Source organism: Petaurus breviceps, unplaced genomic scaffold, assembly GCF_028583685.1.
Source record: "Petaurus breviceps papuanus isolate PSGF00001 unplaced genomic scaffold, PetGlider_PUasm1.0 90775, whole genome shotgun sequence".
Taxonomy (NCBI): domain Eukaryota; kingdom Metazoa; phylum Chordata; class Mammalia; order Diprotodontia; family Petauridae; genus Petaurus; species Petaurus breviceps.
Window position 1 is genome coordinate 1,457,320 of NW_027187342.1, and position 27,478 is coordinate 1,484,797.

The 27,478-nt window shown below is 41.9% G+C and overlaps 1 protein-coding gene across 3 annotated transcripts in view; it reads right to left on the bottom strand.

Annotated features, from left to right (window-relative positions):
- Nucleotides 1-27,478, bottom strand: part of RASSF2 (Ras association domain family member 2) — a 77,996-nt gene that overhangs the window by 18,496 nt on the left and 32,022 nt on the right. For all 3 annotated transcript variants that reach the window (XM_069068876.1, XM_069068877.1, XM_069068879.1), the window contains 4 exons: nt 22,395-22,485; nt 9,508-9,583; nt 4,851-5,002; nt 3,037-3,125 (listed from right to left, as the gene is read on the bottom strand). In XM_069068876.1, coding sequence (XP_068924977.1) covers nt 3,037-3,125; nt 4,851-5,002; nt 9,508-9,583; nt 22,395-22,453 — 376 coding nt within the window. In that variant the 5' untranslated portion in view covers nt 22,454-22,485. The remainder of the gene's footprint in view (nt 1-3,036; nt 3,126-4,850; nt 5,003-9,507; nt 9,584-22,394; nt 22,486-27,478) is intronic.

The window sequence follows — 27,478 nt, forward strand, 5'->3', positions numbered from 1 at the left end:
GTTAAAAATCTTACAACCAACCTGATAAAAAGAGATCTCTGAATTTAGAGGAATTTCCTTCAGTACTAAAGACAGCACTATGTACTTGAAAGACCACTAGACTACAAGATCTGTGGTCAAATCCTGTCTCCAGCACTTATTATCTCTGTGATCACTAGTAAGTCAGGATTAGATGACCACTAGGATTTCTTCCAGCTCTAAACCCTGTAACTTCATTAGAGTTCATGTATCTGTCTTAGCTCTAATTTGGAGTCAATAGGACCCAGCCTTTCATAGCTTCCTTTTCCCCAATCAACCAGGATTAGATCTTGTTCTTCTCCTTGCTATTAATAATAGCTTGTATTTATAGTGTTTAAAGTTTGCATTTATTATCTTATTTGATCCTAACACCTGTGATGTAGGTGTTATTATTACTATCTCCATTTTCACAGATGAGGAAACTGAGGCAGGCAAAGGTTAAATGACTTGCCCAGGGTCACACAGCTAATAAGTGTCTGAGGCTGGATTTGAACTCAGATCTCAACTTCAAGTCCAGCGCTCTATATATTATGCTACCAAATTGCCTCATGAAAAATTCTTGCTACTTTTCTGAGTTTATAGCTCCCAATGGCCCTGGAAGCAATATTTTCCTTAGTTATCACATTTATTAATTATCCAGGAGAATAAGCAGGTAGAAGAACATTCTGAAGTTACACTTCCCAGACTCTGCTCCCATGAAATGGTCTGGAAGATCCCCCAGAAAAGGAGAGTGAAAGATACTGGCCTTGAAGCACTGGGGCTCAGCTGGGATTTATGCCAGCATCTCCAGGCTGCTCTAGGGTCCACAGGGAGGGTGCCCATGTGGGACCAGTCTTACAAAGAGGCAAAGCTGCCCATGTGGCAGGATGTAAAGGGCAATCTTCCTCAACGACACCTGAAGGAGGAAGGTGCTGGGAGGTGACTCCCTCGCTCAGACTCCAAGGAACTCTCCAGTGGCATTTTAACTTTACCCTAGGCAGATGCCAGCTATGAATAACCGACTCTCATTTAGCAGATAAGCAATGAGTCATTCCTTTGACTTAAGTAAGGCCTTTCTCTAGAGACCATTTTTTAATTTATCGTCAAAGTAGTGCCAAGATAAAGAATGTATTAACTGTGATCCCAAGCCCCTACCACTTCAGTATAGCCAAAATGACTCATCAATTTCTTTAACGACAGACAAGAGAAATTTAGGAACAAAGATATCCCTCACGGATGGAGCAAGAGGTTTGGGGAGGGGGAAGAGAAGGTGAGGAGGGAGGAGGGAACAGAAGGGAGCGGAAGGAAGCCACACTTCATAGAATTCACTTCATAGAATTCTCTGAGCTAATCGGCACCCCATACGGTCACGGCATCTGGGGAACTAGAAACCCAGGCTTTCTTCAGGCCTAGTGAGTTTCTCTAACCTGATCCGATCTGCCCTTACATTCTATAAGCCCTTACATTGTAAAAGCCTTTTGGAGGCTGGACCAAAAGCAGAACATGTGTTTGCTACAAACTCATATGTGTGGCTCACCAGGCTTTCTATGACCTCCCTGCTCATGCACAGTCCAAAGGCCATGGTCTACAGGCTCATCTTAAGATGAGATTTAGAGCTACAAGGGGTCTAAGAGAAAATATAAGTTCACTCCCCCTCATTTTACAGATGAGGGAATCAAAGCCAAGACGTAGGAGAACAGGGTAGTAGGTGGCAGAATCAGAATTCAAACCCAGGTCCTTAGACAGCAAATCCAGGGCTCCTTCCTTGCCAGGAAAACACGGTCTTTAGGATGTGGCACATAGAAGATCCTGTGCCCTCCCTGGAAGGGAAGTGAGGCTGTCTCTTAGGACCACTTCTTATCCCCCACCTCCAGGCAGGAGAGATCTGAATTTGAATCCCAGTTATGCTGTGTAACTACAGAGAAGTTACCAAACCTCTATGAGTTTCAGTTTTCTCCACTGACAGAGTGAGGAGCCTGGAGTCAGAAAGACATGAATTCAAATCTGACCTAAGACACTTACTAACTGTGATACCCTGGGCAAGTCACTTAACTTTGCCTCAGTTTCCTCATCTGTAAAATGAACTGGAGAAAGAAATGACAAACTACTCATTATCATTGCCAAGAAAACCTCCAATGGGGTCACAAAGATGCCAGACACGACTGAAATGACTAAACAACAAAATCCCCCTCAATGGGTTGTTATAAGGGTCGAAGACATAGCTTTGGTGTAGACAAAAGAATGATGGATTTGGAGTTGGGAGCCTTGGATTTGAATCCCAGTTCAACTTTTACTTACTATAAGACTGGAAAATCCAACAGTAAAATGAAAGAAGCAGACTGATGATTTTTCAGGTCCTTTCTAGCAATAAAGCCATGATGCTATGATTAAGTGAAATAATACAGTTGGGCCTGGAGTCAGAAAGACCTGAGTTCAGAGCTGACCTCGGACACTTAAGAGTGATGAGACCTCTGGGAAGCCACTCAACCTTTGCCTGCCTGTTTCCTCATCTATATACCAGATATAGTAACAGCACCTCCCGGCCAGGGTCACTGTGAGACTCAAATGAGATAAGAATTGTAAAGATCTCAGCACAGTGCTTGGCACCTAGTATGCACTATATAAATGTCAGCTACTATTATATATGTCAGTTATTATTAATATCATTCAAGGATTCAAGCTGACATCCTGAATAAAGGGAGCCTATTCTTTCTCCATTAAAAAAAAAGAAGGCCTCTGCTTCATCTCTTGGAGTTATAAAAGAGAGCAAAGGATGGGAATTAGAGTGAATTAATGGCAGATCCTTCCTAGACACTCTGGCTCCCCACATAATCCTGCCCCTTTATGAGTGAGATTATATAGGATGGCCCCTCCAATCTTCCCCAAGCCTGAAACCACTCACTTCTCAAACTAACCCAAGTCAAACTCTGAGAAAAAAAAAAATCAGGAAAACACCCTGACCTTGAGAATTAGTGTTATATCTCTTAATGGGTCTGTCCCTATGACCCTCCCTCCTACTTTCCCCAATCAAAATTTCACCTGTTGGGCTAAGCCTTCTGTCTCTTCCAGGGGCTGCATCCATGTCTGTTATCTGAATATCTGGGATGGCCACAGGCTTCATGATGGACCTAAGAGACAGAAAACAAAGAGAAGATGAGCTGCTTGATGGAGTTATTTCATTTTTGTCTTCATGTCCCTGGGGGTCTGGCATGCGGTAGGTGTTTAATAAATGCTTGCTGAGTGGAATAGAGAGGCTAGTTCAGCCCACAACAAGGCAGCTTGGCTCTTTCCGGGGTGACAAAGCACTCTCTCTCTCTCTCTCTCACAGGCTTTCAGAATGGTACTAGCGTGTGGCAGGGAGTGGAGGGGACCTTCCTATTGGGCTGGCCCAACTCCCAACACCTGAGGATGAAGGCCACCTACAGAAAAGACAAGGGATTCTGGCACTGCACATCTGCAGCAATACAATTGCCCATTTCATCAAACTCCGGACCTGAGAACAAAACCAATTTGTTGCCTGTGGTCAAGACTCTGAGTCCATTTGGGTTGTGCTGTTTATTTGGGAAAATGCTAACAGAGCTCCTTTGTTCACCAGGATGACATCCTGGAAAGGTTTCATCTCTGTGGGATGAAGAACTTGGGGGCTGCTTTTTGGAATCTTAAAAAAAATCCCACCAGGCAAAAATCAAACCTTGTGGAAAAACTATGGTCAAGCACCTGGTGGGTACAATCATGCCTCTTATGTTTCTCAGTCTTCTCTGAGACAAAGCCCACCCACAGGGCTGGAAGAAAAGAAAGTTGGGTACCAGACAGCCTCTTGGTGGCCTATGACTCGGTAAGATACTACGTCATCTCTCCCCAAAGCCACAGGGAGGGGAGAAAACACAGAGCAACCCACTCAAAATCATCAAGGAAGCTAAAAAAAATAGGTCATGCAGGAAAAAAATATCATTTGGGAATATTTGAAGCGTGATCAAAGAGCACATATTTCACGTAGTCTAGGGGATGAAAATTTTAAAAGGGAAAATTAAGGCTGAAACTATGAATTCCTGAGCAGTCCATAAAAGTCTTCTGAAGAACATCTCCCATAAGGGAAATTTCCTGACCTCATTTCCATCTCACAAGAGGTGGAGGGTGAAGAGCATGCTTTGTGGAGAAGTAATATCAAGGAGAGAAGGACAGCCTATATAGACCTAGGTTGGGCCACTGTCACAGCCTTCTCATCCAAACTTAAGTCCTCCCACAGTCAGCCATGACAGGCCATAGAACGGACTGGGCCATACCAAGGTTAGTGCTTATGCTTAGGAGTGGTGGTTATGAGTTCTAAGGCCCACAATGACTTCTTTTTCTTCTCTCCTTTCTCACTTATCTCCCAACAAAACCCAAAAGACAAAGGATCACAGATTTATACCTGAAAGGGATCATAGAAGTCCTCAAGCTTAACCTTATTTTACATAAAAGGAAATTGAGGCCCACAGAGGTTATGACTTGTCCAAGGTCAGCCAATGAACAAATATATGAGGTGGGATTTGGAGGTACCAGGACTTCCTGACTCTAAGTCCAACTTTCTATCCACTACCTCATGCTGGGAACAGATTGGTGAAAAGAGAAAACCACAGATAAGGTCATGGTTAAGGAGAATCATTGGACTTCATGACCCCAAGTCCAACTTTCTATCTATTACCCCATGCCAGTAAGGGACAGGGAGAAGAGAGAAGAATGCATGAGTCTGGGGTTGAGGAGAACCATTCAAGACCCTTTCTTCCCCTACCAAAGTCTTTGGTGTCCTCACGCACACACACACACACACACACACATACACACACAGAGGCAGATGAGACTACAGTACTGACCCATGGGCTCCCAGGTTGCAGCCAGAGTGCCAAGAGGAAGAGGAGGGAGGGGGCCTGATCCTCTCATTGTCATCTTGCATCTGCAAACGGATAGGCCGGCGCAGGCCCCAGAAGATGTTCAATAATCCTTCCACAATGAACTCATCTTCTTCCTGCCCCAGAAAAGAATGAGCTCATCAAAGCCTAGATGAGGTGACCCTGTGTCCTCACCCCTTGAGCAAAGCATCCGTGCCCTAAAGCCTCACCCAACCTCTATGGAAGCCAGACTCCAATCTCACTGAAGAGAGACCAGGATGTGTCTTGTGAGCCCTAGGGTCAGGGCAGAGGGGCCCTAGAACTGGAAGTACATAGTGGATGAATCTATCATGGCCATGGGAGGGAAGAACAATTATAGCCAGTTCATGAATCTGGCCTCTAGTTATGTATTTGAATAATGGTCCTTTGTTAATTTAAGTAAAACCCTAGGTTTGACTGATTAAAGGTGGCAGCCAAGGTCCTCACTCTGAAAGTCAATCATGCTTGGGGAAATTCAGAAACATTAACTCCTGTGTATGACTGTCTTTAAGGAAAGTAGAACCTCTTAAGTAAAAATACACAACTGGTAAATCTTCTCTTCTGAAAAACAAACAAGACCCTAAACATTCAATCAACTAGTATCTGTGTATTCATCCGTATGTGTGTGTAGGGGCAGCTAGGTGGTGCAGTGAATAGAGCACTGGCCCTGGAGTCAGGAGGACCTGAGTTCAAATCCAGCCTCAGACACTTAACACCTACTAGCTGTGTGACCTTGGGCAAGTCACTTAACCCCAATTGCCCTGCCTTTCCCCCTCCAAAAAAAAAAAGACCATATGTGTGTATATATACATATACATAGATACATATATATAATCTCCTCACTGATCAAGGTTAAATATTAAACAGGGATCCCAACCTTCCCAGATGAAATCCTGTCTAGAAGTAATCTCTCCCTTAAATGATCTCCCAGTCTACTTTGTTGGCATATGTATGATGGCCCCTATCACGCCTTCCTTGTGTTACAAGTACAGTATTTCTGTATTCGTCTATAAGCAGAGGAAAAGGCTGTGGATTTAGAGCCAAAGACCAGCTGCCATTTCCTACTAGTATGACCTTAGATAAATCACTTCCCCCTCTCTAGGCCTGTTTCTTCATCTGTAAAATGGGGTGGTTAGCACCTGTAGTACCAACCTGAGTTCAGATCCCCCCTTTGACACTTACTGGGCACGTGACATAAGCAGTCACTTAATGTCTCTGAATCTCAATTTCCTCATCTATAAAGCAGGAATAACAACACCTATACTACCATACCCACCCCATGAGGTTGTTTTTTGCTTTGTCCAAGCCTGTGATTTCACAGGATTGTTGTAAGGCCCAAGTGCACAAATCTATGTAAAATATTCTGTATAGTAATGCATAAATGTTGTTTTATCGTTGTTGTTACAATAATGGCAATAACCATATAGTGCTTTTAAGGTCTGCAAAGTACTTTACACATATTTTCTCATTTGATCCTCACAAGCACCCTGGGAAGTAGGTACTATTACTGTCCCCATTTTATAGATGAGGAAACTGAGGCAGACAGGGAGATTTGCCCAGGTTACTCAGCTAGCAAGTATCTAAGACTAGATTTGAACACAAGTCTTTCTGATTCCAAGTCTCACCCTCTTTCCACTGAGCCACCTCACTCACTATGCCCTGAAGGGATTGAATTAGACATTCTCTGAGGTCCCTTCCAGCTCTGGATCTTTTAAGCCTCAATGCTTCAAAGACCTGGGACCTCATTATGTTAAGTCTTCCTTCCCCTAATACAGCTCACAAGTCTTCAGTGATTTAATACATGATTTTAAAAAAAGTTTCTGTGGCCAAATGATTCATCCCCTAGCAGCTATATTGGTGCTGAACCTTTCTGCATTTATCTTGTCTGGTCCTCAGATGACAGGCAGACGGTCTATTCCCAGACCTGTCCTCAAAGCTTTTCCAGCTTGGCAGCAGCTGCCAAAAGCTGACATTGAACTGGCATGGCCTCTAAGAACCCAGGGTCATCTCCATACCATGATGAAGCACTGAAGTAGGATTTTAATAGAAGATAAGCCTACGTAATAGCAGAAGTCAAAGTGATATTTATAGAGTGTCCAGGATTGGCTAAGAATCCTGTGGTCAACACAATGGGTAGTTACCTCAGAGATGGACACAGGGAAGGTGCCCCTCATACCCAAAGTTATCTTTCAAAGACTGTCATGGTGTCTGAAATTCTTTCATTAGAAATTCATTTCTTTACATTAAAGGATTAGTTCATGCTAATTCAGACATCTTTGAAAAAGGTAATATTCCTTGCTCCCATCAATCATTAATACTTAGTTATGAATTACTTAATCAGATTTCTTTTTAGGCTTGACAGCTCATAGTATATAGGGCCCTTAGAGGGGAGGACACTGGATGGGTAAGTTTTGTTGGGGATCAGAGCTGAGGCCTAATAAGATCTGCCTAAGCAAGGGTACTTTTCAGGAAAGAAGAAGCCAGAGGTTCCGTCTCACAGCTGGAGAGCCATTACCAGAAGAGTTTAAGGGATTTTCTAAACATTGTGGCTCAGTGACAAGAGGGAGAACTCACTCCCATACTTCTAAGACTCAAACACCCTAGAGAGGACTCCTGGTTTGAATATGGGAGAACACCCTATTACAAAACACAAATGCAAAGCATAAAATTGAATAGAAACCAAGCATTTTTCATCATGTCTTTTCAGACTGGTAAAAGGGGAACAGGTTTCAGCCTCACCTGAATATCACTTTCCTAGAAAAAAACTGATTTGCCATTTATATGCTATAATGACCATCATAGCTCACATTTCTATAGCAATTTAAGGTTTACAAAAACACTTTCCTCACTTAGTCTGGGAAGTAGGTGATGTAGGTCTTGTAATTCCCATTTTACAAAGTAGGAAGCTAAGGCCCAGAAAGAGTGACTTGTCCAAAGTGGCACAGCTAGTGGTAAACAAAGAACACATGTTCCTAGTAGAATATAAACCCTTTGGATAAAGGAACTGTTTGTTCATGATGATCCTATCAGTTTCCATGGGTTTAATCATCTCTATTTAAATGATTCCCAGATCTATATATCCAGCCCTAAACTTGCTCCTGAGCTACAATCATACATCACCACCTGCTTTTTAGACATTTCAAACGGAACATCACATGGTCATCTCAAACTCAACATGTCCAAAACTGAACTCATTATCTTTTCCCCAAAACCTTCCCCTCTTCCAAATGTCCCTGTTACTGTCAAGGGTACCACTATCCTGCCTGCTATCCAGGCCTGCAACCTCAGTGTCATGCTCAGCTCCTCAAGCTGGGTCCCGATTTTGTCATTTCTACCTTCCCAGCACCTGCTATATACTTCTTCTTCTGTCTACTCACAGAACTACCACCCTGGCAAAGGCTTCTATCACCTTATGCCTAGATTATTGCAATAGTCTTCTGATTGGTATCCCTATGTCAAATCTCTTCCAACTACAATCCATTCTCCACTTGGCTGCTAAAGTGATTTTTCTAAAGGGTAGGCCACCCCATTGCTCAGTGAAATCCAGTGGTTCCTTATTACCTCCAGGATCCATTATAAAGTCCTATGTTCGACACTGAAAGGTCTTTATAACTTGACTCCTTCCTACTTTTTCAGTCTCCTTATATCTTATTCCTACTACCCATATACTCTACAATCCAGCTATAGGGGACTTAGTGTTGCAGGCACATAACACTTCATCCTCCACTGTCCCCATACCTAGAATGCTCTTCCCTCTCACCTCCAATCTCTTAGCTCAAGACTTGAACCCTCAACTGTTTTCTAACAAAATAAGTCCATGATTTCCTTCAAACAGAACACTGGATATATATACTGCCAAGATAATACAGTCACCACTACTGGAGGCCCAAAAAAAGTAGTTCTTGCCACAAAATTCCTTGGCACTGTCAAATGATTGAACATAAGAAACTGATAAGATTTTATCAGTGGAAATGACATGAAAGAAAAGGCATTACTGTCTGCTGTGCCTCTGCATCCCTAAGGACCATGGAACCTTCCCATGCCTTCCATATCTGTCGTCTCCTCCTTTGGAATGTCAGGCCTTGAGAGTGTGGATTATCTGAATTCTGTTTGCATCCCCAATGCCTTACACAGAATAAGTGCTTAACAAATTCTTAATTCATTCATTCAATGAAAGAGTAACTAGACAGATGTAGTTACTCTCATCATCTATTTTGGGGGTCATAAGACATAAAGCTGGAAGGGACATTACATCATGTAATCCAACCACATTTTACACGTGAGGAAACTGAGTCTCAGAGGGATTTGTCTACAGTCACATGGGTACTCAGTAGTAGGGCTAGTAGTTGAACATAGGGCCTTGGACTCTAAATGTAGCACTTTCAACATTCCATTCCATTGTTCACCATTTAATCCCTTTTGATCCAAGTACTGCCATCACTGACTGGAGTCAGGTAAAAATTGATCCTTCAAAAAAAGTTCAGTTCATTCCAATTATCATTTATTAGGAATCTATTGTTTGCAAGGAATTGTTTACTGGGGACTGTACCTCCTACCAAAGTAAATAAGGCTATGTGTCACTTACCATCTTAGGATTTCTTACCTCTCGGTGCCGTAGCTGTAAGTTCTGACCCTCATAATATAAATTGTAGGTCTTCAGATGTACCAGAAGTTCATTTCTTTAAAGGGAGGAGAAAAGATACACATGAGAAGGCATGAGGCTGTCAAGTGTAATGCACTCAGCCACTGAAGTGCTCTTTTTTCACCTCCAACCCAGTTTTGGATCAGTCTTTTGAGAAACAGGGTCAGTCTTGGAAGAATCAGAGGATGTCAGAGTTGAAAGGGAACCCAGGGTCATCTACTACAACCCAAACCTAGACAAGAGTCCCTTCTACAACGGCCTAGCCAAGGGGTCACCCTTCCAGCTTCTTCTTGAAGATCTACAGCAAGAGGCAAGTTGTTACCACCTAAGGCTATCTATTCTACCTTTGGAAAGTATTAATTTTTAGAAAGCTTGTTCTTAAATCCTTTCATTGATTCTTCTTTGGGGAATAAGAGGGAGGAGGAGGAGGAGGAGGAGGAATTGGTGGTGGTGAAGAGTGAAGGAGGAGGAGAAGGAGGTCGAGGAGGAGAAAGAGGAGAAGGGGAAGGGGAGGAGGAGGAGGGGAAAGGGAAAAGGAAGAGGAAGAAAGAGGAAGAAGAGAAGGAAGAGGAAGAGGAGGAGGAGGAAAAAGAGGAGGAGGAAGAGGAGGAGGAGGAGATAAAGAAGAGAAGGAGGAGGAGGAAAAGAAGGAGGAATAGGAGGAGGAGAAGAGAAGGAGGAGGAAAAGGAGGTGGAGGAGAAGAAGAAAGCATTTACACAGCACTTTAAGGTTTGCAAAGCATTGTAAATACATTAACTCATTTGATCCTTACAACAACCCTGTGAGGTAGATGCAATTATTATCCCCATTTCATAGATGGGGAAACTGAGACTGAGAGGAGGTGAAGTCCCTTGTCCAAGGTCACAGAGCTAATGTCAGAAACAGGATTCAAACTCAAGTCTTTCTGACTCCAAGTCCAGCACTCTATCTATCCCCTGTGCCACCCAGCTGACTTATATTATACTAATACTGATCAGCTGAAGGATTTGTTATAGAAACCCACCATTAACACCAATTTTATAGTTATTTAAAAATGCAATTTCATACAGTTTACAGCATCTAGAACCATAAAGGACCTCAGAGAAATTCAACCCCCTCATTTTATTGAGGAGGAAACTGAGGCCCAGGGAAGTTAAATGATTTGCCCAAGGTTCCATAATTAGTAAATGTCAGAGGTGAGATTCAAACCCAGGTCTCTCCTGACTGACAGTAGCTGTCTTTCCATTACACCACCCAACACCCCTAAGGGTCTAACCATAAAGCAGTAGAGGACCCAAGATTATGGGTTCCAGAATTCCATTCCTTCCCCTTTTGTATTATTCCCCTCCCCATCCTATAATCTACTACCATTTCACTGTCTGGAAGGCCTCTCCTCGACCTTGTAGCTGTATCCATTATTTACAGCTGACCTTCCTAAATGAAGTAGCACCTCTAAGTAAGAATAATGACTAATTTTTAGTGTTTTTTTTTAAGGTTTGCATAGCACTTTCCATACTTCATCTCCTTTGATTCTGTGAAGTCTATGGTTAAAAAAAAAAATCTTTAGAGTCTTTCATTGCTGCTATCTGCTAAAGCTAATGTAGCTTTTATTCTGGTGTTCCCAAGCAATTTTTTTTTAAATCACTCTGCTGGTATTTTCAAAACTCATCTTTGCTTCTTTATGTCTTTCAAAGTCAATGGAGCTGAAAAGAGATCAGGACAACTCTACCTTTAACCATGATTGATCAATAGTAACTCAATGATCCATAAATATTCATTAAACACCTACTATTTTCCAGACTCTATACTGAGCACACCTGGCCAGAGTATCGTTCATTGCTTTTACTCAACTGTACTTTTTTGTTTCAAGGGAAGGTTCTATTGGGCAAGAAAACATCACTGGGAAAATGACAGTGACATTAAAAAAAGAGAGAACAAAGCATCAAAACATTTTTCTAAATCAATTTCTTTCTTTTCAGTTCCAAATACTCTCCTTCCCACATCCCTGTCTCTCACACATTGAAAAAGCAAATAAATAAATATATAAATAGAAAAAGCAAATGAATAAATAAATGAAACATGTTACCAATATGTGTAGTCAAGGAAAACAAATTCCCACATTAGCCAGGTCTGAAAAAGCACCAATCTGCCCTCTGAGTTCATTGCCTCTCTATCTGGGGGTGGATGGCATGATACTATGAGTCCTCTGGAATTGTGGTTGGGTCCATTGCAATAAAATATCTTTAAAAATTTAAAGCATGATCTTAAAAATTATGGCTTTAATTCTAATGCAAGAGTTTTCCTTTCAGTGTATTCCTTATTTGTCAATGGGAATCACCTCATCCTCAAAATTAGCATTTACATAGTGCTTCAAAGTTTGCAAAGCACTTCACAAATATTAACTCATTTTATCTTCACAACAACCCTGAGAGATGAGCAGGATTATTTTCCCCATTATATAGACATGGAAACTAAGACAGACAGAGTTTAAGTGACTTGCCCAGGGTCACCCAGTTCAGTGTCTTATCACTCCCCAAATCCAAGCAATCACCAAATCTTATCACAAGATCTCACACCTATCTGTTCCCCCCTTTCTCTTTTCTCCTTGCCAGCTCCCTAGTAAAAGCCATCACTTATTACTAAAGGCTCCTAACAGGTTATCCTGACTCAACTTTCTCCCTTTTTCCTTTGTAATACAAACAGACTTTTATTCCTTGTGCATAGAAATAGTCACATCAGTTACCTGTGGGAAATTCTGCAATGGCCCCTGGGTGCCTTTTTGGCCAAATTCAAACTCCTTGACCTACCTAGCCTAGCATTCAAGGCCTCCCACAATCTGGCAACACAGCCATCAAAATACAAAATAGCAACCTCTGCTTGGTGACCAAAGCCCTTCACAAGTTGGCTGCTTCCTACTTTTCCAATCTTCTTACACTTTCTTCCCTTCCATGCTATATTTGCCCTCCCTCACTGCTCTCCATCCCCCAGATCTGGGCCTCAGCACTGGCAATCTGCTGCCGATACCTTTTCCCTCCTCAACTCTGCCCCTGGCTTCCTTAAAGACTCAGTTCAAATCCCACCTTGGGCAGGAGGCCTTTTCTGGCCTCCACAAGGACTCCCAGGACCTAAAGAGGAAAAGTGACATCTTTGGGGCAGGATCTTTGTTATCCTTTGTATCCATCACTCCTGCTACAGAGGAAGCCCTTAAATGCTCATTGACTGATTATTACCCTTCCAATCTCAAGTCACATTATCTAATGTTCCCTTCACAGCTACCCTCCAGTCAAACTAGACAACTGCCTTGTTTTCTGCATACGCCTTGGATTCCTGTGTTCACCAAACTTCATGTTTTTGATCAGGCATCAGTGGCAGCTTAGAAGAAGAGGTCCAGAAACTGTCAGTGACCTCTTTGTAGACATCAGACCAGGAGAACTCTATCTTTTTTTCCTAGTCTTTTAAGGGGTATGAAGAGTCACTGATCAAATTCACATCTAAATAGCCTGTAGGTTTTTTAACTTTTGGCATCCATGTCAGGACAGAAGCAGCCAGAAACACATTGAATGGTATTTGTTTTGACCCCAAGAATCCACAAACCTTAAGGCTTGAATTTGCCAAGGCCAACACTAAACTGACAGAGCAAAAAAAACAGAGCAAAGGATGGCAACCCCAAATCCCACCAGCATTTACCCCTCCCTGGGCACACACTTCATCATTTACCTACCCAGCTGCTGCTGCTGCCACCACCACTGCCCTGCCTGCTCAGATGGTCTGGCACCCTCCCTCTGAAGCCCCGCAAAGAGAACGGAAATCTCGTCAATTCTGTTAGGCCCTCAGTAAGTGCCAGTCCTGAGGATGAATGATGCTCTTCTTGCTTCCTTCTCTCCTCTCCAGCCCCGGCTTCTCCCTCAATCCCAAGCCCTGGTGGAACTTGTGCCCTTGACCTGTATTTATTTCATTGGGTGGATGTGTTCCACCCCTGCCCAGTGTGGCAGCCTCTTCTGCCTTCCCCTTCCCTTGTGCTCAGGATCCATAGGCTGGAATTCTCTGGGCCTTCTAACAAAAGGAAAGAGTTTTTGACCTTCCAAGCCCAGTGGCTGGCCTAGGCCCCAAGCCTCTCCCCTAGCACTGCCAGTCAGTATTAGTAAGACTTCAAATCCTGCCTCAGTCATTGATTAAGCTGTGTGACTCTGGTCAAGTCATCTCACTCCCATTAACTTCAGTTTTCTAATGGGGATAAGTAATAATCACCTACCTCCCAAGGTTGTCAAGGATAAAATGACTTAATACTTAGAAAGCCTCTTTTCTGCAAACCTTTGAAGTGTTATATACATACTAGCCATTATTATTTTATTACTTGGGCCTCACCAAGTTTCTTGTCACAAAAACCAGATGTGCTCTTCTTACGATGTCATGGTGTGGCCCCCTCACTACCACCCATTTCCCTTCTCAGGTCTGGCCAAGACAGCTTGAAAGCCCCAGTCTGAGTCCCCACTGGAGCTTCTAGCTGGGGAGAAAGCCACAGTCAATTTGTACATTGTTTTGGTGGGCACCAGCACTGGTGCTTGGCATCTCTGTTACCTCTGATGGCCCTCCTGGGGCGGTGCCATCTGTCCTTTGTGATGAGGCTGTGCCCTGCACCTTCTGTGCCTTCTACCCCCTTCTCTGCTGCCAGGTGAAATCCCATCCATTCTTTAAGGTCCAGAGAAATAGCCACTCCCATAAAGCCTTCTCTCATCGCTCCATAGGCAGCTAAGTGGTGCGGTGGATAGGGCCCTGGGTCTGGAGTCAGGAAGATTAACTCCCTGAGTTCAACTCTGGCCTCAGACACTTACTAACTGTGTGACCCTGGGCAAGTCACTTAACTCTGTTTGCCTCAGTTTCCTCATCTGTAAAATGAGCTAGAGCAGGAAATGGCAAACCACTCCAGTATCTTCCAAGAAAACACCAAATGAGGTCATGAAGAGTCAGACATAGCTGAAACAACTAAACAAGTCATAGGGCCATAGACTAAGAGCTGGAAGGGATCTTAGACCACACTGAGTCAAACCCCCTCAGCTGACAGGTAAGAAAACTGAGATCCATAGAGGTTCAAGTAAGAGGTAGACTCTGTACTCAGGTCTTCCTGACTCTAAATCCAGAGTTTACCCACTACACCATGCTGTCTAATCCAATTACACATGAAGAACAGAGACCCAGAGAGAATAACATAATTTGCCCAAGGGCTCAGAGTTAGCCCCCTACTTCATTGTGAACACTGATGGCAGGCAGGGACCATGTCTCATTATGCTTTCTGAAGTTAAAGGTTTGACGGCAGAGGCAGGAGGAAAAACTCTTTCGTTCTCTCATTTAACTCTGTCCTCCCAGTTCTGAGAGCTGCCCTGGAATACTCTCTCCAGGTCCCTTTCCCCCTCCTCCTTTTCTCCCTCCTCTCTCCCCCTTCTCAAACTTCAAAGACACATACAAAAGTAGGAGTGAAGATAAGAGGGCAGGGAAGCAAAGGAAACACGATCAGGGTGGGAATTTGCTTTCCTTCCACCTTAAAACTCTGGCCCTACTGACTGAGGGAAAATGGTCACTATTTGCTAGCTGAACAGTTTCCACAGGGGTTTGGATTCCATTAAGTGATCAGTCTGGCTATCTCAAGCAAATCAAAATTAAGACCTTATCATCAAAAAGCCTTCACGCTTGTTCTTTTCTCATCAGCCCTCAACAAATGTAGTGGATTTCAAAGACCACCAACATCTTCCAGGGTAACTAGACTCCCAGGCTAGGGCCATCTGGGCTAAGTCTTAGCCACAAGGGTGACTCAAGGGAAACAGATTGGCCTTGTCCCTGCTAAGGAAGGGGGGCTACCCTCACAAAAGAACCAAGCCAAATGGACAGCCAGCCAAGCAGCGTGCACCCACACTCCCAAGATAAGGTTTCTTCCCTTTCTCCTTGGACTCCAACCCAGATCAGCTACTCACTGACTTGGACAGGTCACAAATTCTCAGGGACCCATTTTCCTCATCTATAAAACAAAGGAGGACGCCTTGTTTGATCTCTGAGCTCTCTTCTTGTTCTGAATCCTAAGATCCTCTGATCCCTTACAAATGTTAGTCACAAGGTACGGAAAAATCAGTGAAATCACGGAGCTCAGGAGGATTTGGGTTCTTTTAAAACAGTAAGATTAAGTCTAGGTCTTTGAATTTCACTCTGTGGGCTTGGCCTTAATACTCAATCCAGCCCAACAAACATTTATTAATCTATATTTGTTCTTATGATATGATCATATCCAAGTTTTTTTTCAAGCATGGAATTCAAGCTTATTCAGCTGCCAAGTCTTTCATTTCAGGACTAGAGGCTTAGGGCTGTAGGTGGGTAGAAAGGGAGAGGAAGACCCACAGGCAAGAACTCCCACATCCTGATTTCCCCCAGTCCTTAATATCTTTCCCCACTGCCATGTTGTTTCTAGGGCTGTATGTGTGTAGATTTACGTGTGTGTGTATGAATATGCTATGTGCTTTTAGTAGGATGTCAGCTCCTTTGAGGACAAGCCTATAACTGCTATACGCCTGACTCATAGTAGGCATCTAATAAACACTTGTATATTGACTGATTTGATTCTTAGAGTACTCTAATGTTTGCAAAATGGTTTCTTTTTTTGTCCCCACAACCCCCAGATGCTATTATTATCACTTTACAGAGGAAGAAACCAAGGCTCTGAGGCATTAAAGTGACTTGCCCAGACTCAAACAGTGACAGATGGGATTCAAACCCAGGCTTCCTGACCATTACACCACATTGCCTTTTCAAGCAGGGGGAGGGTCTGGCAAGTAGGGACTTGGTTACATGCTAATTCTCCTGGCTTTGAGGGGAGAGGCCATCTTCAAGCTTGTGAAAAAAGCCAATGAAGTTATTACTTAAACTAAAGTAAGCTTAAGCCTGCTAACTTGGTAAATCCTTGTTTCTAGAGATTCTGGAGCTAAGGTTAGGGTGGTGAGCCAGTAACTCTACACTCCCTAAATTCCCAAACATATGTCTGTCCCTGGGAATGTGGTTTGCCAGATTCTGGAGAGCCTAATATGGGCAGAACAGGAAAAAAAAAACAAAACACTGACTTGGGGTCAGAAAACTTGAGTTTGAATTCTAACTTTGGTACTCACCTACCTGTGTGACTTTTCTGGAGTCACTTTTCCCCACCCTCATGCCTCAGTTTCTCCATTTGTGAGATAAGGCAGTTCTCAGGACATTGTGCTTTCCTACAAGTGAAACTTGTATCTGACCACCAGGTTCAAGATGATCTCATGGCCATCACCCTAGGAAGCAGAAAATAAAATTCTCACCTCCAAAAGTTCTCACCACCATCAAATGGTTGAACAGCAAAGAAGGAGATGATCTTCTGAGTAGAAATATTTAAGAAGATGTATTATCCCTGTTTTGCCACATTATGATAAGGATTATGGGAGCTTTTCACCTGACTCAAAGCTGAAACTAACATGAGCTGTATTAGAATATAAGCTCCTTGAGAGCAAGGAATGTCATGCTTGACTATTTGCTTTGCACGCAGTAAGCACTTAATAAATGCTTTCTCAGGGGCGGCCAGGTGGCTCAGCGAGTAAGAGCACTGGCTCCAGTGTTGGGATGACCTGGATCAAATCCGGGCTCAGATACTCAGCACCACACCCAGAAATAACTGGCCGTGTCACCTTGAGCAAGTTACTTAACCCTGATTGCTTTATTAAAAAATAAATAAATAAATAAATAAAATAAATGCTTTCTCATTCATACTTTCACTCATCTTCAAGGTCCCTTCCAACCCTAAAATCTCGTGATTCTTAAATCAATCCTCATCACGTTAGACTAAATAGGTAGGGGGAGAGGGCACCAGTATAAACTGATGAAGTCTGAACATGGAATATTTTAAAACAAATGCATTTAGTACTTTTGAGCACATACAGTAACTTACAAACAGTTGTCCTGAAGGATTTTAATGCAGAAATACAGGTTGTCTAGAGGCAGCTAGGTGGCTCAGGTGGGCCTGGAATCAGGAAGACCTGAGTTCAAATCCAGCCTCAACCACTCACTAGCTGTGTGACCCTGGGCAATTCAATTAACTCTGTTTACCTTAATCTCACTAGCTGTGTGATCCTGGGTAAGTCACTTAACGCTGTTTACCTTAATCTACAGGAGAGAGAAATGGAAAACTACTCTAGCATATTTTCCAAAAAAAAACCACCAAACCCATTCAGGTTCATGAAGAGTCAGACATAACTGAATGATTGAATTTCAACAATGAGAGTTGTGTGCAACTAACTTATTATGGTAAAAATAATTAATGTTTCTCTGCTTTCTGGTCTATAAGTAGCAAATGATACTCCATGAAATAGAAGATCAGTCTCCTCACAACAACCATGGAAAGCAGACTAGACAGGTGAGCAGGTCAGTAGGAAGAGACAATGGTTGAGAGAAGATGAAGAGGTTTCCTAGGTTCATCAGGCTGTTGAGTGCCCAAACTGCGACTGCCCTTTGACTCAGGATACCATGATGCTTTTCACAATTGTCTGTTACTGGGGTGGCTAGGTGGCGCAATGAATAGAGTACCAGCCCTGGAGTTAGAAGGACCTGAGTTCAAATTTGGCTTCAGACACTTAATACCAAACTAGTCATGTGACCTTGGGCAAGTCACTTAACCCCAATTACCCTACCTTTCCCTTTCCAAAAACCAAAAACAAAAAAATAAACCAAAACAACTGTCTGTTATAATTTACAACTGAGTGCTCTAAAGAGCTTGTAATTCCTTTGCTCTCTCAAGTAGAATTTCTTATCTCATCTTGCTTCCATTATAGTTTGCTTAGCAAATCAAGGCCTCTGATCACAAATTCTAAATTAATGAGGCTTTAGGATATAATCAAACAGCAGCCCTAGGCCCATCTATCAATATCTGCCTAAATCAGGAACTTCCCTATTTGGCAAAAGAAACTAAAGAATGCTCCTGAAAAATAAAACCTATGGAGAGGTTAGCCTTCTCATGGTTTCCTTTATTCCGAGGGACCATACAGGTCCAGGAGACTGTGGAGAAGTCAGAGACTTGAACAAGGAGTAATTTTCAACTATGTGACCATAGGTAGGTCATTAAGTCTCAGTTTCCTACTCCATAAAGTAGAGATAATAATACATGCACAAACTACCTCGAAAAGTTGTGCTACAAAATGCTATGTAGGGGCAGCTAGGTAGTGAAGTGAATAGAACACAATTTGACCTCAGACACTTAACACCTACTAGCTGTGTGACCCTGGGCAAGTCACTTAACCCCAATTGCCCTGCCTTACCCCCCTCCCAAAAAGCAAAAAGTTAAAAAAAAAATAAAATTTTTAAAAATGCTATGTAAATGCTAAAGTGCTACAAAAGGGGGCTTATTATTCTGTATCCCTCTTTTCCACTAATACCCCTAAACCTATAATTTTGAAATTAGAGAATAATTCACAAATGTTCATTAATTAAAATACTATGACACTGACTTAGTATCCTCCATGGTGCTAAGAAGAGAGCACTAGATTAGAAATGCTGTTATGCTGGCAAATGACTAGGCTTCCTCCTCTATGAGATGTGGGGTTTATGTCACATGATCTCAGAGTTCCTTTGAGTTCTGATATTCTGTGTTCTAAGGTCTCTTCCTTCTAACTTTTTATATTCTCAGGTCCTCTTGTAGCTCTGATATTCTGTGCTTTTTAAGGATCATTCTAGAATTCTAACATTTCACATTCTCACTTTCAAAACTATGATTGTTTTCAATTTTCAGCCAACTTTTAATGATTTCTCTTAATTAAAGGAAGAGGTGGCACAGACAATTCAAAAGTTGTGTGTGTGTTTATCTGTAGCCAAGTCCATAAATATATGTTCATATTGGTATCTAGAAAGCAATAAAAAAATTTAATAGAAGATTTTTCTCTCTAATTATGTCTACCTCAGGCTGGTACTAAAATAAAATTGCAGTTAACAAAAAGAAGGGAAATTGCAAATGTTGGAATAGCTGTGGGAAAAGAGACACTCTGGGGTACTTTTGGTAGAGTTGTGAACTGGTGCAGGCATTACTGAAAGCAATTTGGAATTATGCCCCCAAAAGTTACTAAACCATGCATATCCCTTTGACTCAGTGATACCAATATTAGGTTTTTTACATCAAAGAGGTCAGAAAAAAAGGGCAATGTCCCATATGTACATATATACGTATGTATGTATATGTGTGTGTGGAGGGAGGGGGGGGGAGAGAGAGAGAGAGAGAGGCTTTTTTGTAGTATCAAAGAACTGGAAACTAAAGGGTACCCATCAATTAGGGAATAATAACAAATTATGGTGTATGAATGTAACAGAATAATTTTGTGTTGTAAGAAATTATGAAAGAGAAGACTCTAAAGAAATCTGGGAAGACTTGTATGAACAGATACAGTGTTGTGAGCAGAACCAAGAGGATAATTTATGTTATAACAATATTGTAAAACCAATTCTTTTGAAAGACTTAAAGATTCTCATCAGTGCACTGATCCACTCTGATTCCAGAGGACCAATGATGAAGAATGTCACCAAAGACGCAGTTCTTAAATACTTACCAGAACATCTCTCAGTGTTCAGCTTCAACTCCAGGGCTCTTCTGAATGTATCTTGTCCTCCTACCTGAGAGGAGCACCTATTGTCCTCTTCCTATTCTTAACACCCTTTCCTCATCCTACACACAAAGTGGTAACAAAATCTCAAGGGAATTGCTATAGCATCTTGGCAGACTTGTCCCATGATGCAACAGTGTTTAACCACCAAAAAAACCCTAGAATGATAGAAGGAACCTCAGAGGTCATCTAGACCAATTTCCTCATTTATATGGCTTTAGTAGAGGTCATTTATTACCAATAGTATTTTGCAACATGCCAAGTCAAAGGTTCCCAATTTTAGTGTTGAGAAGCTACTATATATCCTTAAGATCACACTACTGGGAGAAGCAGGAGATTGGTATAGAAATCTTATCAGAACCCTCATAGAGGGGCACATATTAGTATATATTACAGCCAAACAGCTGTTATTATTAATAAAGAGAGCTTCTTATTATCAGAGGTATCACTCATTCATTCAATAAATATGGGATCACAGGCATTAGGGCTGGAAGAGATCTTAGAGATCATATAATCCAATTCTCTCAATTTACAAATGAGAAAACTTTGGCCTGGACAGGTGAGATGGTTGCCTAAGGTCACAGAGGTAGTAAAGCATGGAGTGAGGATTCGAATTCAAGTCTTCTAGCTCCAAGTCAAATGTTCTTCCTGTTTTAGAACTATACTACACATCTATCTATTTATTAACTTGACACATAAAATTAATGTTTATTCTCCTTTGTTTAAAAAAAAGAAACAAACTTTACTTTTGAAGGGTTAATGAAATTTAAAGATCTTCCCTGTACATTTTTTTTCTTTTGCTCTTTGGAGGGGAGAGGGTAGGGCAGTTGGTGTTAAGTGACTTGTCCAAGGTCACACAGCTAGTAAGTGTTAAGTGTCTGAGGCTGGATTTGAACTCAGGTCCTCCTGACTCCAGGGCTGGTGCTCCATTCACTACACCACCTAGCTGCCCCCACCCAGTACATTTATAGGCCTATATGACTACATATGTTGTCCTTTTTCTTGGAACGGAGGCCACGTTCCCAGGACTAGAGCTAAGAGTATACCAGACTGATTACTGTTCCTTAGAGGGTTAGCCACCCTCCTAAGAATATATGGAATCAATCCTGTGTCCTTTTGAACACAGACATTTTTGCCTTATCAATCAGGGATGTCTTGTTCCTTTGAACTCTGGCCCAGTTCACAGCAGCAGCACAGCCTGTCCCGAGTCAGGTAGCGCCTTGGCGCTGAGCCACTCAGGTGCTGAGTCATGTAGGCTCTGACACATTCTGATACTGAGCCTATCAGCTGCTAAAACACACCGCACCATTTTTTCCTTTGTTTGAAACTGGAAATTTTCTGGGAAAATTGGTATTTTCCCTTGGGGCTTCACTCATGGGAAGGACTTCGCCAGAGACACTTTTTTTTCCCTGCCAGGATTCTGGGAGCTGATATCAAGGGGTCCCCCCAACACATGAACCCAGATATTGGTGCTTCCCCTGTTTGGTGATGTATATGTAATATTTCTATTACTGTGTTGTGCTTTATCTTTATCTTTCTATATTTCTTTAATACTGCTTTATATTGTCCTTGTGTGCAGAATAAAAGTTACACTGACCTTAATTTGAAGTGAAGAGTGCTTATTATACTGTGCAATCCAATCTCAAAAGGTACTTACATGTATCTCCTTAATTATACAATTTGTATCCCCACTACTTCTAAAGAGCATTTCAGTACAAAAGAAATTCATCTTGAAATCCACATAGGAAATGAAATGGAAGAAGGAAGAAAAAGAAAGAAAGAAGAAAGAAGGAAGGAAGATGAAAGGAAAAGAAGAAAGGAAGGAAGGAAGGAAGGGAGGAAGGGAGGGAGGGAGGGAGGGAGGGAAGGAAAAAGAAAGAAGGAAGGAAATATCCCCATGGGGATCTGGTTACTAGAGAACAAACAGGACCTAAATACTGTAAGGTAGCTTCACTTTTGATATCCTTGCCTTGGGACCTAATAACAGTGCAATGCTTATACCCTAAAATTTGTGTCACTCAACATTTGGAGATAGGATAAAGGAAGGGGAATATCCCCTAAATTAAACAATGATAAGCTGAAGAAATTCAAAAATTCTTGGGAATCACTAGTCTAGAGAGACCCTGAGAGTTTCTCTATCCAAATCTGACCATTTGATACCCCATGAGTGTTCACAATAACATTAACGTACTTTTTCATCTGCAAGTTATAAAAGGAAATCTTACTTGGAAATGTATTTATCTTGTCCACATGGGACTAGAGAGGTCTGATTGCAGTAATCCATTCTCAGTGCCTTCTTTCATTAGGAGGAGAGATCTACAATTGGAAGAAGAGGAAAAAGGTTAGCCTCATTAGGTCCTGGGGACACGTATGTACACATCTTCATTTGTGTTCTAGAAAGTCAAATGAAGGGGTAGCTAGGTGGGGCAGTGAATAGAGAAGCAGCCCTGAAGTCAGGAGGACCTGAGTTCAAATCTGACATCAGACACTTAACACTTACTAGCCGCAAGACCTTGGGCAAATCACTTAACCCCAATTGCCCTGCCTTCCCCCCTCCAAAAAGCAAAAAAAAAAGGTCAAATAAAAATACCAACCAGGAGCACAGATAATTCCACTATCATGTAAACCATTTCCCCATGTAAGAACCATCCCCAGGTCCCTCAGTATGGGTAAAGGGGTCAACCATGGCTCTTCCACAGGCCCTGTCATTCAACAAGGCTAGAAAAATGTCCAGCAGTTGACCATTGTTACAATATACTTATAACCTCAAAGCAATGATGTTCCAGAGGGCCCCAGACCTTTTGGGCACTATTCACAAAAACCTTCCTAGAAGCAGGTGTTCAGAAGACAAAAGGAGGAATTGTCTAAAGATTCACCCATGTTGGTGATTCCCATTCTTTTCACACTAGGCTTGAATCTATCACCTTCATTACTACTAGTCCCCCAAAGGTATCAACAATCAGAGAGTCATTGAGGCATAGGATTTAGAACTGAAGGAACTTTAGAGACCATCCCTGCTGCTGGTGTCCATGGTATCAGTCACAGAGTCATTAAGGAGCCGAGAAGAGATGGCAGATGGTCCACTCTTATTGTAAAGATAGGGAGGCGATTTGCTTGCTCAAGATCACGTGGGAAATTAGTGGTATATCTACATACACTTGTCTTCCACAATACAAGCCAAGTAACCTGGGGTGAAGTCCTCAGCCTCTTTCATGGGCAGTTTCCCAAGCTATAAAATGGATTTAATGGCCCCTAGGCTCTTGACCCTTGGAATTCAGGTTTCTTGGCTCCCAAGATCTTGTCCTTCCTACCACATTAAGCTGCCTCGCTTGCTTCTTGAGGGTCTAAATCCAACTCATGTTCCCTCTTATCACAGTTTCATAGATTTTAGGGTAGGAAGGAATTTAGAAATTATCTTGTCCAGCTTTGATTTTCTTCACAGATGAAAAAATTGCAAAGGATCAGAGAGGCCAAGTAGCTGGCACAACAGCTTACAATGATAGGAAGAATTAACATCAGCAACCCCATACATACATGTGTGCACATGTATATACATATATACACACATGTACACATGCAGATACACACAAAGGAGCGTGCACCACGACAGATACTGAGATAATAGAAGAGTACAAGTCTACATTAAGAACAATAGGAGGGAGTAAGCATTTATCCAGCACCTACTATGTACCAGACACTGCACTAAATGCTTTACAAATATTATCTCACTTGATCCTCAACAACCCTGAAAAGTAGATGCTAATATTATTCCCATTTGACAGTTGAGAAAGCTAAGGCAAAAAAGAGGTTAAGAGACTTGTCCAGGGTCACTGAGCTAGTTAAGTGATTTAACTAAAATCTTCCTAATTCTAGACCTAATATTGCCTCAAAGGGAAACTAGGTCACAGGCATGGGTGAGCAAAAGCTTCTTTTCTCACCTCAGTCTTTTCTTAGGATCCTAGACTTGGGGCTGTATTTTAGAAGTCACCTGTTTTTTTTAGTCACCTTTCTTCATTTTACAGATGGAGAAACTGAGGCCCAGAAAGTTAGTGACTTGTACAAGTGCAAGTGGCAGAGCCAGAGTTCAAGCCCAGATCTTCTGACTTAAAATCCACCCCTCTTGGGGCAGCTAGGTGGTGCAGCGAATAGAGCACCAACCCTGGAGTCAGGAGGACCTGACTTCAAATCCGGCCTTAGACACGTAACTAGCCGTGTGACCTTGGGCAAGTCACTTAACCCCAATTGCCCTACCAAAAAAAGGGGCAAAAAACAAAAAATAAATAAATAAATAGAAAATCGACCCCTCTTTCCACTGAAAGAGAACTAAAGCCAAGGAAGGAAGAACAATTAAAAAAGCAACATGATTTGGTTGGGAAAACTGAGTCACTAAGTGAAAACCTCATAGCTGCCAGTAGTCAGCCCAGTACATGTGCAATGAGCTGGTCACAGAGCAAGTCTCTGATACAAGTAGATTTGGAATACTGGATTGGTTGTTAGACAAATAACTTCTTTTTGCAGTTATATAACAACTTCACATTAATAAACAGTAGCATTAATCTACTATTTTTTAAGGTTTGCTAAGAGTAGTTCTTGATTTAGGTCTGTGAACCTTTCTTTATATTTTGATAATGGTATTTTTGTATTATTGATTTTATTTTAGGCATTTAAAAACATAATTCTGAGAAGGGGTCCATAGGTTTCACCACGCTGCTAAGGGAGTCTATAACTCAGAAGAAAAAAAAATTTTTTAACACATAAAAAAATAAAAGCCACTGCTTGGACACTGATGGTACAATGTCAACAGACAACAGAGAGAGGATACTTCAGTAGGAGAAAACCTGGATTTGGAATCAAGGTGAATGGTCTTCAAACAGGGGTAGAAGGTAGTAGAACTAGCCCCGTGACAGGCGAGAATTCTGACAGTAGGTCATAAGCACCCACGGGGCTTAAATGACTCTTGTAGTCTATATGAATTACATCAAAAAAATGCCCAAAGGATTTAGGAAAGCAACTAAGGAAAATCATGGTGGGTGGGAAAATTGCTATTAGAATGGAGATGGCCAAATGTTCACCTTTTTTCCAAAAATCAGGGAGATACTTTTCAGTACACTGTTCTGCCAAGCATACCATGCTGATTCCTCAGTCATGCTGAGAAAATTAAGACTTAATATTATAACAGTACCTTGATCTGAAGTCTTTGGTCTTTTTTGAATGAAGACCTATAGGCATCCTTTAAAAAGAACACAATAAAAATAGGGAGTGTCTTTAAATCCCTTTAGAAGGCAGAACCAATATATCAAGATGATTAGAAAGAGTTTATGGTAGGCAAACTACAAACAGACTTTTGTGTACCAAATGAAAAGAATCGGTCTTTTAGTTTTCCTTCATACAGACTTGAAAGAGGGAGTGGATAGTTTCAGGAAGCCACGTTTCTCCAAGGGTATGCACCTACATCATCATCTCTTGATGTAGAAATTCTAAAAGCCCTAAATGAAACTGTGGTTTTCTTTTACCACTGTTATGTAACTTCTCTTTTGTCTTAACAATTACTCTACAATGTGAGCTGAACCACTTAAAGGGAGAAGCCTGTTCTGATCTAGCAGGTGGAGAAACGAAGCCAGTGTGAGCTTTTCTCCAGGCAGATGATTGTACACTTAATAAATCATGTGCCTGGTCGAGCTGGCAAAAATGCAAGAAGAGGCTGTTTTTTCTCCTGCACTAGAAAGTAGCTGAACAGCTAGGTGGCACAGTGGATAAAGTACCTTGTCTGGAGTCTGGAAGACTCAACTTGGTGAGTTCAAATCTGGCCTCATATACTTACTAGCTTGTGTGATCCTGGGCAAGTCACTTAACTCTGTTTTCCTCAGTTTCCTTACCTGTAAAATGAGCTGGAGAAGAAAATGACAAACCATTCCAATATCTCTGCCTAGAAAACTCCAAATGGAGTTGTGACAAGTCAGACATGGCTGAAATGACTGAACATCAACAAAAGAAAATAGTTAGGATGAGTTAAAATCAACTGAGATATTTCTGGGGTGGCTAGGTGGCGCAGTGAATTGAGCAACCGGCCCTGGAGTCAGGAGAACATGAGTTCAAATCTGGCCTCAGACACTTAACACAAAAACTAGCTGTGTGACCTTGGGCAAGTCACTTAACCCCAATTGCCCTACCATCCCCTCTCCAAAAAGCAAAAAACAAAAAACAAAAAAACTGAGATATTTGTAAAGTGCTTAGCCTGGCATAAGGTAGGTGCTTAATAAAGAATTGTTCCTTTCCTCACCTTAGAATGTTATAAGAAACTAGAGAGAAGCAGTGAGATATGATAGAAAAAGCAGTGGATTTAAAATTAGAAAACAGGGATTCAAGTCTCAGTTTTACCCCCTCCAAAAATAAACCAATAAATCAGTTGATATCAAAATCTCTAGTATGGATTATTAAACAGATAGTTCGTAAACATTCAGGAAGAGGAAAAAAGTGGTAGTTGACAGGAGCCAACATGAATTTGCTAAAAATAAATTGTGCCAAACTAACCTCATTTCATTCATGGGTAAGGGTTTAGATTGGTGAAAAGCAGAGCGGCATTGAGGTAGCTAGGCAGCTCAGTGGATAGAGTGCTGGGCCTGGAGGCAGGAAGACGTGAGTTCAAATCTAGTCTCAGACACTTACTAGCTATGTGACCCTGGGAAAGTCACTTAATCTCTGTTGGCCTTAATCCACTGGAGAAGGAAATAGAAAACCATTTCAGGATCTTTACCAAGAAAACCCCACATACAGTATGGTCTATGGTCACCAATAATCAGACACAAATAAATAACTGAACGACAGCAGAGGAGAGAGGCCTGAACTTGAAGTCAGGAAGGCCAGGGTTCAAGTCCTACGTCCAGACCAGAGGAACTTTATAATCATGAGTGACTCATTTAACCTCTTAGCTCCTCCCCTCACCCCCCTCAAAAAAAAAGAAAAACTCCCAGTAACTACAAGACTTCAACTTAGAGTGGAGTTGCCAATTTGTCTCTGTGGAGGAAGCTTCCCTCATGTCCCTGACTGCAGAGGGTGCAGTTCTCTACACTAGAAGTTCCCAGACAAAATCCCAAGTATGGAACCTTCCCCACCCATCCTGTCTTTCCCTTTTCCTGCTCCCCCCACCCCAAAGTCCCATAGACTAGTAGGTCAGTAGAATGTAATGAACATGGAATTTCTTAAATCTAGCAAGGTATTTAACAAAGTTATCCATAAAATACACATGATGGGGAGAGAGACAGAGAGAGAGAGAAAAAGAGAGAGAGAGGAGAGACAGAGAGAGGAGGGA